The sequence below is a fragment of the Cynara cardunculus genome (assembly GCF_001531365.2).
Source record: "Cynara cardunculus var. scolymus isolate 2C chromosome LG 16, CcrdV1, whole genome shotgun sequence".
Taxonomy (NCBI): domain Eukaryota; kingdom Viridiplantae; phylum Streptophyta; class Magnoliopsida; order Asterales; family Asteraceae; genus Cynara; species Cynara cardunculus.
This window is the reverse complement of record NC_037543.1, coordinates 8,313,953-8,326,778: the sequence shown is the minus strand read 5'-3', so window position 1 is coordinate 8,326,778 and position 12,826 is coordinate 8,313,953. Positions and strand designations below refer to the sequence as shown.

Below are 12,826 nucleotides of genomic sequence, written 5' to 3'. Positions count from 1 at the left end.
TTTTAATTTTTAAACTAAATTTTAATCAAATAAAATTATATCAAAAAATAGCATTTTATTCTCTTTGATTTGACATCTATTTCAATATAATAGTTCTTGTTTTAACCGTATTTACGTGAAATGGTGTATCTGTGTAATATTAAACATTGAGTATTTATGTACTTTCACATGTATATAACAACTTTTTAATATTGATACGTGATTATAATATTCATCATGAATATACAACTCACTATAACTTGATCCTGCATAGATTATGTATTTTCATGTGTATTCAACTAATCTTCAATATTCATTATCAGTATAACATTTATTTAATATACTTTTTATTATAACATTCATTTTAATATACGTTTTTACTACAAAATTCATCATGAATATTCATGTGTGTTCACATATTTAGAACAACTCTTCAATATTTATTCATCTATTTCATTTCAATATTTATATATGTTTACATGCGTATAACAACTTTTATGTATTCAAACGTCAGAATAATATTCGTCATGAATATACATTTTCATTATATAAATTCAACATGAATATACATTTTCATTATAAAATTCATCATGAATATGCATACTATTCATCAGAAATATACATACTATTCACAAGGTTCTAAAAACGTGTTATGGCGTGCCATAACGTCGAGTGGTGGCCTTGCCGCCACGTTAAAGCTCGTGGCGATACTCTGAGACGTGTCTTGAAATATGGCACATTAAAGAGCGTTTAGGTGTGTTATGGCGCATTATGATGGGTTAAGGTGTGTTACAACGGATTGTAACCCGTGTTAAGGCGTGCTTGGGGATTTATATATATATATATATATAGGGCTGGTTCAAATAGAAACCAACCATATGGTACAAACTATGTGAACCGATCTTGATCGTTCATTTTATCATCAAACGGTTATTATTAAATGAGATTAAATAAACAATAATTTAATTAATGTATTAATTGATATGTGTATGAACAATTGTTCAAAGGGTACATTGGTCAAACGGTCATTATTAAATGAGTATTAAAAAATAATCAATTAATCATTAAATTAATTGGGCTGCTTATGAACAATTGTTCACAGGGTATTTTGGTAATAAATCCTCACGCATCGTGAACCCGATATTCTCCAGCCGATTTGTAACCTACGATCGATTATGAACATATTCACAACTCATGTTCACATGTCGGCCCTATGCTCGTGTGAACAACATCTGTGTTTTGCAATGTAAACACTATGTTCATATATGTTCACATGTCGACCCTATGTTCGTGTGAACAACATCTGTGTCTTACAATGTAAACACTATGTTCATATGGTGTGATGTTTTTCAATGTCATACCGTATGACATCGTCACGGGTTCGTGTGAACAACGATTGTGTCTTTCAATGAAAATAAGTTGTTCATATGGTGAACATATATGAACATAGACTGCAAGAGATGTACAGATATAAACATTTTCAAAATCAAGGATCGTTGTGCATGTGTGCAGATATGAACATAGACTGCAAGCGTTTATCGTCTTCATTATTCTGACATTCTTTTACAATAAGATTCTCCATGTATCTTGAACAAAATGAAAATCTTGTACACTTAGACAACCAATTTCAATATATGTATAAAATCAATTGAAATGAATACCATGAACATGAAATAATAAAGAAATCATAAAAATCTCATAAACAATTAGATGTATCTTTTAAGATTTATAACTCCCAATTAATTATTGGGGGTTACAAAAAGGCTGAATTACCAAATTACCCTTATCATTAATTTATAATTTAGATTTGAATCTAAAGTGAAGAAAGAATGTGATTGGTCAAGATCGGTTTCCATAGTTTGTACCATATGGTTGGTTTCTATTTGAACCAACCTCTCTCTCTATATATATATATATTATTAATTCAAATATTACTTATTCTAATTATTTATTGAAAGTGAGAATTCATTAACCACATAATGCAAGGAAGATTTTGGATTCAATTTCAATAACGAAAATAAATGATGAAGAGTACATAGAACAATAATTTCTTTACAAGATACATTTAATCTAATCCAACCTAACATGTTTTTTGGCATATAATTAGGGATGGACCCAATGTAGCGCATATGGTGACCTGTGCCATCATGTTGTTCATTCATCGTAGTGTAAAAAAAATAGGGTCGTGAAAAGTGTCACCATATTAATTTGTTGTGTGGCACTGTATATATTTTGAAACTACAATGAGAACAAATTTTATTTGGTAGAGTTGTTTACAAGGTTTTTCTTCCACCCTAGACCCGAGTTTGGATCTTGTTATTGTCATCTTCTTAGTCAGGTGCCATCGTTTGAAAATAATTATGGGTTGTCCTCGCATATGATAATAGAATTTTAAATTAGAGATGTATGGATTATGAAATCATTAGTAAAACATTATTTTTGTCATGATCTCTTGATATTATTTTTGTAAACCTTTTTTATATTTGATGTCCAGATTAGTGATGCATGATTCTTCTTTTATTTATAGTTTCATATGAATTGAATTCGTTTAATCATTATTGTTTAAAAACATTGAAGCACATAGATTTCTCTATATACTATATACACATATTTTCCGCCTTAAGTCATGTCCTGAAAAACGATATGGCCTTGTTGTAACTCGTAAGGCTTGAAACTTGACCTCACCACCACGGCATGCCATTTAGAACCTTGACTATTCATCATGAATATTTTATGCATGATCATGTATATACAACAACTCTCTAGTATTCATATTAATATGGTATTTATCATAAATATTAATTTTTATCATAATATATTCATCATTAATATACTTCAGTTTCAACTCTACATACTCTAGTTTTTTTTCCGTTTATTGGGTTATCGATTGATCTCAACGAGTTCCTGATTCGTCTAGATAGGTTGATCCCGATCCACCTCGATAAAACCTGAAAATGATAGGTTATGATTTTACACAAACAAGCACACAATAAATCACTTGATAGGTTCTCAATCGGTCTCGATGAAAAATGAAGGTGTTATAGTAGGTTATTACTTTACATACACAACCACACACCAAGTCAATGGATGAGTTTTTTATTAATCTCGATTGGTCTCGATTCGTCTTGATCGATCCCGATGGGTTCTCGATTGGTCTCGATAGGTTTCTGATCCGCTTTGATAAAAGCTTAAAGTAGTAGGCTATGGTTTTACACACACAAAGCAGATAATAAAATATCAGTAAAATTTAAGATAATTTAGTTTAAAAATTAAGGGGATAAAAAATTTTAGTTAAAAATATTAAAGAAAATATCATATTTGGCCATTGGAACAACCAGGGTGTGATTCAAATGGATAAACAAAATATCAGGTATGTTTTGGACTGCGGAATGCAGAAGGAGATAATCAAATGTGACCATGATTGAAATGAACTTCCTTTTTTTTTATCCCTAATTATCCTAATTAATAATTGTAATTAAAGAATCTATTTAATATGAGTTATTGGATTAAATAGAGATAGAGAGCCAAATTTTGTCCCTACATTTACAATTGAAAATTGGGTTTTATTTGACATTTAGGGGCCGTTTACTAAACGTTTATTCGGTAAGTACTTATCGGGTAATTTTCCTCATCGGATGAATATGGCAAGGGCCAAGAATCTTATCTGGGAAGAGCGATGATAAGAATGAAGAGTCTTACCCGGTAAGTAAGTGAGGGTGACGATTCTTACTCGGGTAAGCACTTACTAGGTAAATTGGTATATAGGATACGTTTTGATGTACTACAATCTTACCTAATAAAATAAATTATAGTGTTGACTCCTAATATTAAGCACTTACCGGGTAAGCATTTAGGTAAACGGCCCCTTTCTCTCTCGCTCTCTCTCTCACCTCTCCTTCTTCATCCCTAACCTGTTGTAACCACCTCCCAAAAATTCTTGTTGCTGATGATGGAAGGGAAAGGGTGATGGAGGCGTCGATGTAACCACCTCCCCAAAAAGAATTCTTGCTACTGCTGATGGAGGCGCCGATGGAAGGGAAAGGGTGAGGAAGAAGAGGTTTTTTCAGGGTTTTAAAATGATAAATATGGAAATCAAATAAATATATATTTATGAGTTGTTATCAATATAATAAATTACATAATTATCCTTTATATTTATTTAATAAATAAAACTAACTAAATTAAATAAGTGGATTTGGAGTTTGGACTAAGATGGATCTCACATTTTAAGGAGTTGTCATCAATATAATAAATTACATAATTATCCTTTATATTTATATATATATATATATATATATATTTATATATATATGGTATATTTCAAATGCAACATTATCCATTTGTATAACCAATGCAACCCAATTAATTGAGATATTTATGTAAATGATGAGAGTTTATTTATTATGATTTGAATATTTATGAAACATAAATAGAGTTCATTAATTATGATCAATAATTTATATTATTAAACAATAAAAACTTTTATAAAATCACATATTCATCAAATTAAATGGACGATTGAAATTGAGTTGTATTGGTTGTACAAATGTAAAGAATTGTATAACAACTCACCTTTATATATATATATATATATATATATATGTTCCAATTGTCGATAAAAAACCATCAAAATGCTCCCTTTTTTTCTAATAATAAGGTACGACAATAAGTTTTTCAAAGCCCCAACAAGCATGTCCATAGTACCTGTGGAATCAACTGTATGTGTTTGGGTGAAAGTTCGTGGGTTTGGTGTAGTGAAAGAGAACAAGTAGCTTCAGTTACTGAACAAGGCAAGTATACCTAGGAAATTGAGATTGGGATCCCATTGATCCAGCGGAAGCAACGGCTAGGGCATGGATATATATATATATATAGCTTGGTTCAAATACTAAGCAATTTTTTTGTGTTAACTATGTTAACCAAGCTCAACCAATCATATTCCATCTGTTTCTTTGGTTCAAATGTAACTCATATATTAAATACAAGGGTATTTAAATAATTTGTCATTTTATGTAACTCTCAAATAATTAATTGAGAGTTACAAATATGAAAATATCACAATTGATCATGATGCAATATTGACATTGGGGTTTCACACGTGTTCATGTTCTATAATTCACATTTATTTTAATCGACAGTTCTCACATTTGACATATGAACATATCAGAAATCACACAGCCTTAGATGCCGTGATTCATAAGTGTTCATGTATATTCAAGTCACTAGATGTTCATATGAATACATATACACACACACAGAACATGTGAAACATGTGAACACATATGAAAACACACAGCCCTAGATGCCTTGGTTCATAGGTGTTCATGTACATACAGCAGAGTTGGCTCCTGAATATACAGAAGATGTTCATACGGTTCACATGTTGTTCATATGTCTAATCTTTTTTGTTTGATGTGGTTTGAAGATATACACAAATTGTTCATATGTCTGACAACTCGTGTATCAAAAATAGATTACTTTTTACTTAAATACCCTTTGATATTTTGTTCACATATGTTAAACGAAAATATTAATTTAATAATTAATTTTTAAATATCATTAAATCACAACCGTTTATTATTCAAATTAACGGTCAAGATTGATTAACAAAGTTAACACAATAATCTTGGTTAGCATTTGAACCAGCCCCTATATATATATATATATATATATATATATATATATATATATATATAGTTGGGTTCATGTGAGACCCGTCTGCATCCGTGAGACCATTTATTTACACTTGAAACTTCACAGCAAAATGTTGTGAAGGTAAAAATAAAATCGAACCTTCACAGCAAAAACATTGTAAAGGTTACTTTCACATCATTTTGCTGTGAAGTTTCAAGTGTAAAATGGTAATCTCACGAAAATATGTTGGTCTCACGTGATCCCATGTCTATATATATGTGGGGGGTAGTTTACTTTGCAAACCAAACCATTTGTACAAACCATTTTTATCCACCGATTTCATTGATCAATAACCAGGATTAAAGAAGAGTATTTATATCAACAACAAAAATTAAAATGCTTCATTTATTACAAGTGGTTGGAAAAGCAAAATCGTCAAAAAGTTATAGTCCTATTAGCAACAAGTGGATGAAATGGCGAAAATTTTCTACCTTATCGATTTGGTTAACCTATAATTATAGTAAATATCAACTTTTTGATTTATTAGGATATTATTACTGGTAACCGTTTAATTATGTTTTTTTTTCTATTTTGTTTGTTCTTGTAGTTTTTTCGTCAATAATTTAATTATGATAATTATTTTTATTTATGTGACTATACATTTGTTTCATGTATTTCTTCATCTTGATGAAATTGTTTTCATAAAATCATTTAATGTAATGAAATTATTTCATGTAAAATGGTTAGTGAAATAGTTATAATAAAATAGTTTCATTTAAATTATGAAATAAGATAAAAAAAGTATTATGAAAATATGAAAAAAAATGGTATGATAATCTCCGGAATCTTCATAATTCTGAAAAAAATAAAAATATTTAAAAAAAGGTTAGATGATGATCATAATATTCCTTCCCAAAATAATAGAAATTTATTAAATTCTTTAGTTAAGGGGTTATGAAGCATAATGAAAATTTTGCCCTTAACAATAAAAAAATTTACAAAAAAATTGATTGGCTGAATTCGATTTACAGAGTTTCTAAGAATTTGGGTGGATACGGCAAAAAATTACGGCTTTAACTGATCAAGATTTGCGGCTTTAACTGTTCAAGCAAAAGAATAGAGGGATAGTTTCGTAACTTTTACAAACATATGACAAACAATAGCATCTATAAACCCATAAGTGCATATATGAACCCCTATTTTATATGTGAATCAATTAATTAGTTCATATGTGAATCAGTTAATTAGTTCATATGTGAATAAGTTAATTGGTTCATATGTAAATCACACGAGTTCATATGTGAATCAGTTAAATAGTCCATATATGAATTACACATGTTCACATATAAACATATAATTCATATGTGAATCGCACGGGTTCACATATATACTTGTTTTACCACATATATGTAAAAGTTACGAAACCACGCATCTATCTTCCGCATACAATGCAAGGAATTATTTGATGCTTTACAGCCAAAGTTGCAAATGAAGGATATGATCACTTCTTTATTTCTCGAATACTTAATACTTCTCAAATGAACCAATGGCTATATATATGTGTGTGTATGTGATATATATATATATATATATATATATATCCTCTCATTCCCCCTCTCCTATAACATACATACACAATTAGATATGTATACAATGTGAACATATTGTAAACACAATAAAAACAATCTTAAGAAATTTCGTACTAAAATGTTCACAAGTAGTAGAGTGTCTTTTTATTCTCCAATCATATTCTCTACATCAATAACTATACATCATGTTAATAATATTTTGTATACGTTAATAGTTGTAATTTACCCTTTCTAATTATTAATAATACAAAACCAAAACCCGAGTTTGTGCAAGAGATAGAAACAAACAAAATAGAACAACTCCACTACAAGAAAACCCATTGAACATCGAAACCTAGGCCCACGAGTGGCTCTTGAGTCGCAACACCAATCTGCCCAAGAATTAGTGAAGCCTTTTGTACGACGAGATAACCAATGAAATGATAAACGTTGGATGTCGAAAGCCAAATCCGAATACAATTAATCCCGATCCAAAAACACCATTTTATTACAATAACTCCAAAATCACATACATTAAAATCCATAGAATTACTTGCAACAAAAAAACATCCACAATGAAGACCATGTTGGAGTTGATCCTACACCAAACATATTCTTAACATGTCTTCTTCCCTCCCTCTATATTTGTTTTCTATATTTCAAAAAATAAATTCTATTTAATAAAATATATATATATATATATATATTGGTTATTATACAACCTTTTACATTTGTACAACCAATACAACTCAATCTCAACCGTCCATTTAATTTGATAAATATGTGATTTCATAGAAGTTTTGATTGTTTCCTAATATAAAGTATTGATCATAATTAATGAACCATATTCATCTTTCATAAATATTCAAATCATAATAAATAAACTCTCATCATTTTTATAAATATCTCAATTAATTGGGTTGCATTGGTTGTACAAATGTGATGGATTGTATTTGAAACAATCTCTCTTTTATATATATATATATATATATATAAAAGGTGTGTATATATATATATATATATATATACACACACCTTTTCACTACAAGCAAACAAGAAGTCATTATTGACTTGTAAAACGACACCCGATCAAAGCCACGTCAGTGAGAGAAAGAATCGTAGCCGTCCAAAGTCCAAGTACGCGGGGAAAAATCGATAAAGCAGGCTCGTGTTAAGTCGTTAAATAGGGAGCCCATCGCCATAGACTCACACCACACCACACCACCCAAACCCATAAACCAACACATAATCTACCTGAGCTTTGGTACTACTTTCGTTGCACAAGTTACAACTCTCTGGTTTCATACCTTTTCACTAACGTTTTGAGGTCAGATTTCATCGATTCTCTATTTTCCTTCCATTTTTGGTTTTGTGTTGTGTTAGACCTTCCTAAACGAGTAGGCGTAATTTGGTCTGTTCGATCAATATTAACTGGGTCTTTTAAATAAATGATTATGGGTTTAAGATTCACCCATAACCGATCAGTTTCTTGAACCATAAGTGTTAACGTTTGATCTTTTACGTGATTTCAAAACGGAAGTTATTTGTTTTCCGTTTAAGGTTTTGAATTTTGGAACCCGAGAGTTATATTTTATGTTTGTGTTTATTTTAAATAAGTCTAAGCAGAACGAAAATAAAAGAATATTGAGGTTCCAATTGTGTATTTGACAACGGATTTGATAGAAGTGTTAACTTTTGTTTCGAATTTTGGGTATGCCCGCGATTTTGACATCTGTTATTGACGGTTTTTTTTTGATAATTTAATAGATAATATATAATTATTGAATTTGGTTACAAAGATCTAGACTATAGTTTCATCTACTCAAATAAACAATTACAGACGGGTAAAAGTGAAAAACAGGTATGATAATCGGTGCAAGATTACATCACAGTGATGTAAAATAAACGTTATGATAGTGTATTTTTGGTTTCCGGTTTGTATGGCAAACATTGAATTTTGGTCTTTAAGGTATCCACTTTCTTGGGACTTTGATGATTTTGTAGGGTTTGGTTTGGTGGACTCTCGAAAGTCTTTAGTTACCTTGTCGGATAAAGGTCAATAAATCGTAATTCAACATATATTTCAAAAATATAATTTCTTTAAAAAATGTTAAAAAAAAATTTGTATTCATTAAAAAAAAAATAGTTCATTTCGTTCCTATAGTTTAAGAGAGGTAAAATAACCGAAATAATCTTCACGTAACGCCAAGGCACATAAAATGGATATTAGGGCTCGGGACGAAAACCACAATCCCTAAAATCTTCAAATTTAAGGGATATCTCGAGGTGTGTTAATTATAAACGTAATTTCTATGATTTACTTTTTTTTCGTAAATAAACATGTAATAATAGCAATATCATTTTTTTTGCCTCTAGCATATAGCTGAGTTAAAAGGCAGGTGACTTAGGCTAAATACAAGATAGATCTCAGGTTTGATCCTGAACATCCCTGCTAGTTTCAGCCGCTAAGGGGCCGTTTACCTAAATACTTACCCGGTAAGCACTTACCGGTAAAATTCAACACTATCGTTTACTTACCGGATAAGATTTTATTCACTAAAACGCATCTTATGCAACAATTTATCCCGGTAAACGCTAACTACAGTAAGAGTCATCGTCCTCACTTACCGTTAAAACTCTCGATTTTTGTCTTCGCTCTTAACGGGTAAGATTTTTAGTCATTGTCGTATTCATCCGGTAAAGTAAAGTGACTTGGTAAACGCTTATCCGGGTAAGCGTTTTGTAACCGACACCTAAGTCAACCAAAAAATATCCCCTCACAATATTCTTAAAGCAGGTGTTATATAAGATCAATTATAATTGTTAGTAATCAATTTGTTACTCAAATAATATATATATATATATATATATATTTTTCAATAGGATGGGTGAAAAATTGAATAGGCAAAGTGAAATATAGGTGTCACGGGTCCATTTTGAAGGGTACTATTGTCATTGATAAATGTCACATGAATTTAGAGTACAACTTTGACAATTCTTTCTTTTAAGTCAAAGAAAGTAACTACAAGTGCGATGATTAAACATTTAAAATTATTTTAAATATAAAAAATATAAAATACAGATTTCTAAACAATTAATAATTAATTAATTATAACCCTAATTTTTGTTTAATTTTCAGATTAATTAATGGCAAATGATAACTTGAAAGTGCTTAATGCCCTTGATATCGCCAAGACTCAATGGTACCATTTCACCGCCATTGTTATCGCCGGCATGGGTTTCTTCACCGACGCCTACGATCTCTTCTGCATCTCTCTTGTTACCAAATTGCTCGGCCGGATTTACTATCACGACTACGGCGACGATAAGCCCGGTTCCCTACCACCCAACGTCTCAGCAGCAGTCAACGGCGTCGCCTTTTGTGGTACCCTAGCCGGTCAACTCTTTTTCGGGTGGCTCGGTGACAAAATGGGCCGGAAAAAAGTTTACGGGATGACCCTTATGCTTATGGTTATTTGCTCCATCGCTTCTGGACTTTCGTTCAGCAGCGAGCCGACGGCGGTTATGGCCACCCTTTGCTTCTTTCGGTTTTGGCTTGGTTTTGGGATCGGCGGTGATTACCCTCTTTCCGCCACCATCATGTCGGAATACGCCAATAAGAAAACTCGAGGGGCGTTTATAGCGGCGGTTTTCGCCATGCAAGGGTTTGGGATTTTGACAGGTGGGATGGTGGCGTGCATCGTCTCGGCCGCGTTTAAGTCGAAATTTCCGGCTCCGGCATACGAGGTGGATCAGTTGGGGTCGACGGTGCCGGAAGCCGATTACGTGTGGCGGATAATTTTAATGTTCGGCTCAATTCCCGCTTTAATGACGTATTATTGGCGGATGAAGATGCCGGAAACCGCTCGGTACACGGCCTTAGTTGCGAAAAATGCGAAACAAGCGGCGGCGGACATGTCGAAAGTGTTGCAAGTCGAGCTCGAAACTGATCAAGAGAAACCATCCGAGACCCGAAAGAACGAGTTCGGGCTCTTCTCGAAGCAATTCCTCCAACGACACGGGTTACATTTGCTCGGAACAACTAGCACGTGGTTCTTGCTCGATATCGCGTTTTACAGCCAAAACCTATTCCAGAAGGACATTTTTAGTGCGATTGGATGGATCCCGCCTGCAAAAACAATGAACGCAATCCAAGAGGTTTTCAAAATCTCGAGAGCTCAAACGCTCATTGCGCTTTGTAGTACGGTCCCGGGATACTGGTTCACTGTGTTTTTTATTGATAGGATCGGGAGATTCGCTATCCAATTGATGGGGTTCTTCTTCATGACTGTCTTCATGTTCGCCCTCGCGATTCCTTACCATCACTGGACACAAAAAGAAAACCGAATTGGATTCGTTATCATCTACGCTCTGACGTTTTTCTTCGCGAATTTCGGACCAAATGCCACTACATTTGTCGTTCCGGCTGAAATATTTCCAGCACGACTCCGGTCGACATGCCATGGGATATCGGCGGCTTCTGGCAAGGCAGGGGCAATAATTGGTGCTTTTGGGTTCTTGTATGCGGCTCAGAGCCAAGACAGTTCAAAAACCGATAAAGGGTACCCGCCCGGAATCGGAGTCAAAAACTCACTCATCGTTCTCGGGGTTGTGAATTGTCTCGGGATGTTGTTTACGTTCTTGGTACCGGAATCGAATGGCAAGTCCTTAGAGGAAATGTCGAGGGAAAACGAGGGGGAGGACGAAGAAGTCGTTGAGATGGACCACGTTAGGGCTCATGAAAATAGAACAGTCCCAGTTTAAACTGGTTATAAATACGGTTTTGTTTTTCTTTGAAAAAAATCAGATAGTTTTATAAACTAAAAGGTCTAAAACGAGGTTATGCTCTAGCATACGATGCTTCGGATCATAGACATAACGTACGTGGGACGAGGTCATTAGCATATGCTACTTAAACTTGGTTTATACGTACTTATAAACTTAATTTCACCGAGTAATGAAAGTAGAGGAAAGCATTATACTTTTATCCCGCATACATTTAACCGAGCCTTTTTCTTTAACAACTTCTATCAGATTGTGTACACGTCGACTAATCTTGCTAAACCTTGAGGTTTACGACCTAACAAATATACAGTGGTGCTGATGGAACTCGAAATGGGGAGCAAATTAATGGTTTGACTGCCTGAAGGATCAAGTCTTTTAACCATTTTTTTTCAAAACTGAATATTTATTTTGTTTGTGTATTTTCTTTAATTTAAATTTTTTATTATAATTTAATTTACCGTAATAAAGTAACTTAATTTAAGTTTAATAATATATTTTTTATAAAGATAATAATTAAGTATTCTGTTAGAACTCAATAATTATCTTAATTATATTTTATTTTTTATATTTTAAAATAATATGTTTATCATCTATTTGATTATGTTTATCCACAGTTAGATACACGAATTCAAACATAGAGCTTTAATAAATTGTATTTATACACAATTTACTTGTGATCTTGAATTTTAAGTAATATGCATCAATAAATAGTACTTTATGCATAAAAAATGATTTTTAAAAGTTTTTATCAAATGCTTTATAATATAGTATAGATTAATGTATTTATCCAATAAATACACTAAAATCAGCAAACATTTATATGACATGTAATATGTGTTTCACAATTTATTCCTATGTGT

General features: G+C 32.2%; 1 protein-coding gene across 1 annotated transcript; it reads left to right on the top strand.

The window, feature by feature from the left end:
* Positions 1-8,426: 8,426 nt before the first annotated feature.
* LOC112529257 (probable inorganic phosphate transporter 1-7) lies at positions 8,427-12,169 on the top strand. The gene is made up of 2 exons (XM_025140440.1): positions 8,427-8,508; positions 10,321-12,169. Exon 2 carries the CDS (start codon positions 10,329-10,331, stop codon positions 11,943-11,945), a length of 1,617 nt encoding a protein of 538 aa, XP_024996208.1. The 5' UTR covers positions 8,427-8,508; positions 10,321-10,328; the 3' UTR covers positions 11,946-12,169.
* The last annotated feature ends 657 nt before the right edge of the window (positions 12,170-12,826 follow it).

Bases quoted from the DNA above. Each gene is read 5' to 3' on its own strand.
- LOC112529257 (XM_025140440.1), top strand. From the start codon at position 10,329: ATGGCAAATGATAACTTGAAAGTGCTTAATGCCCTTGATATCGCCAAG.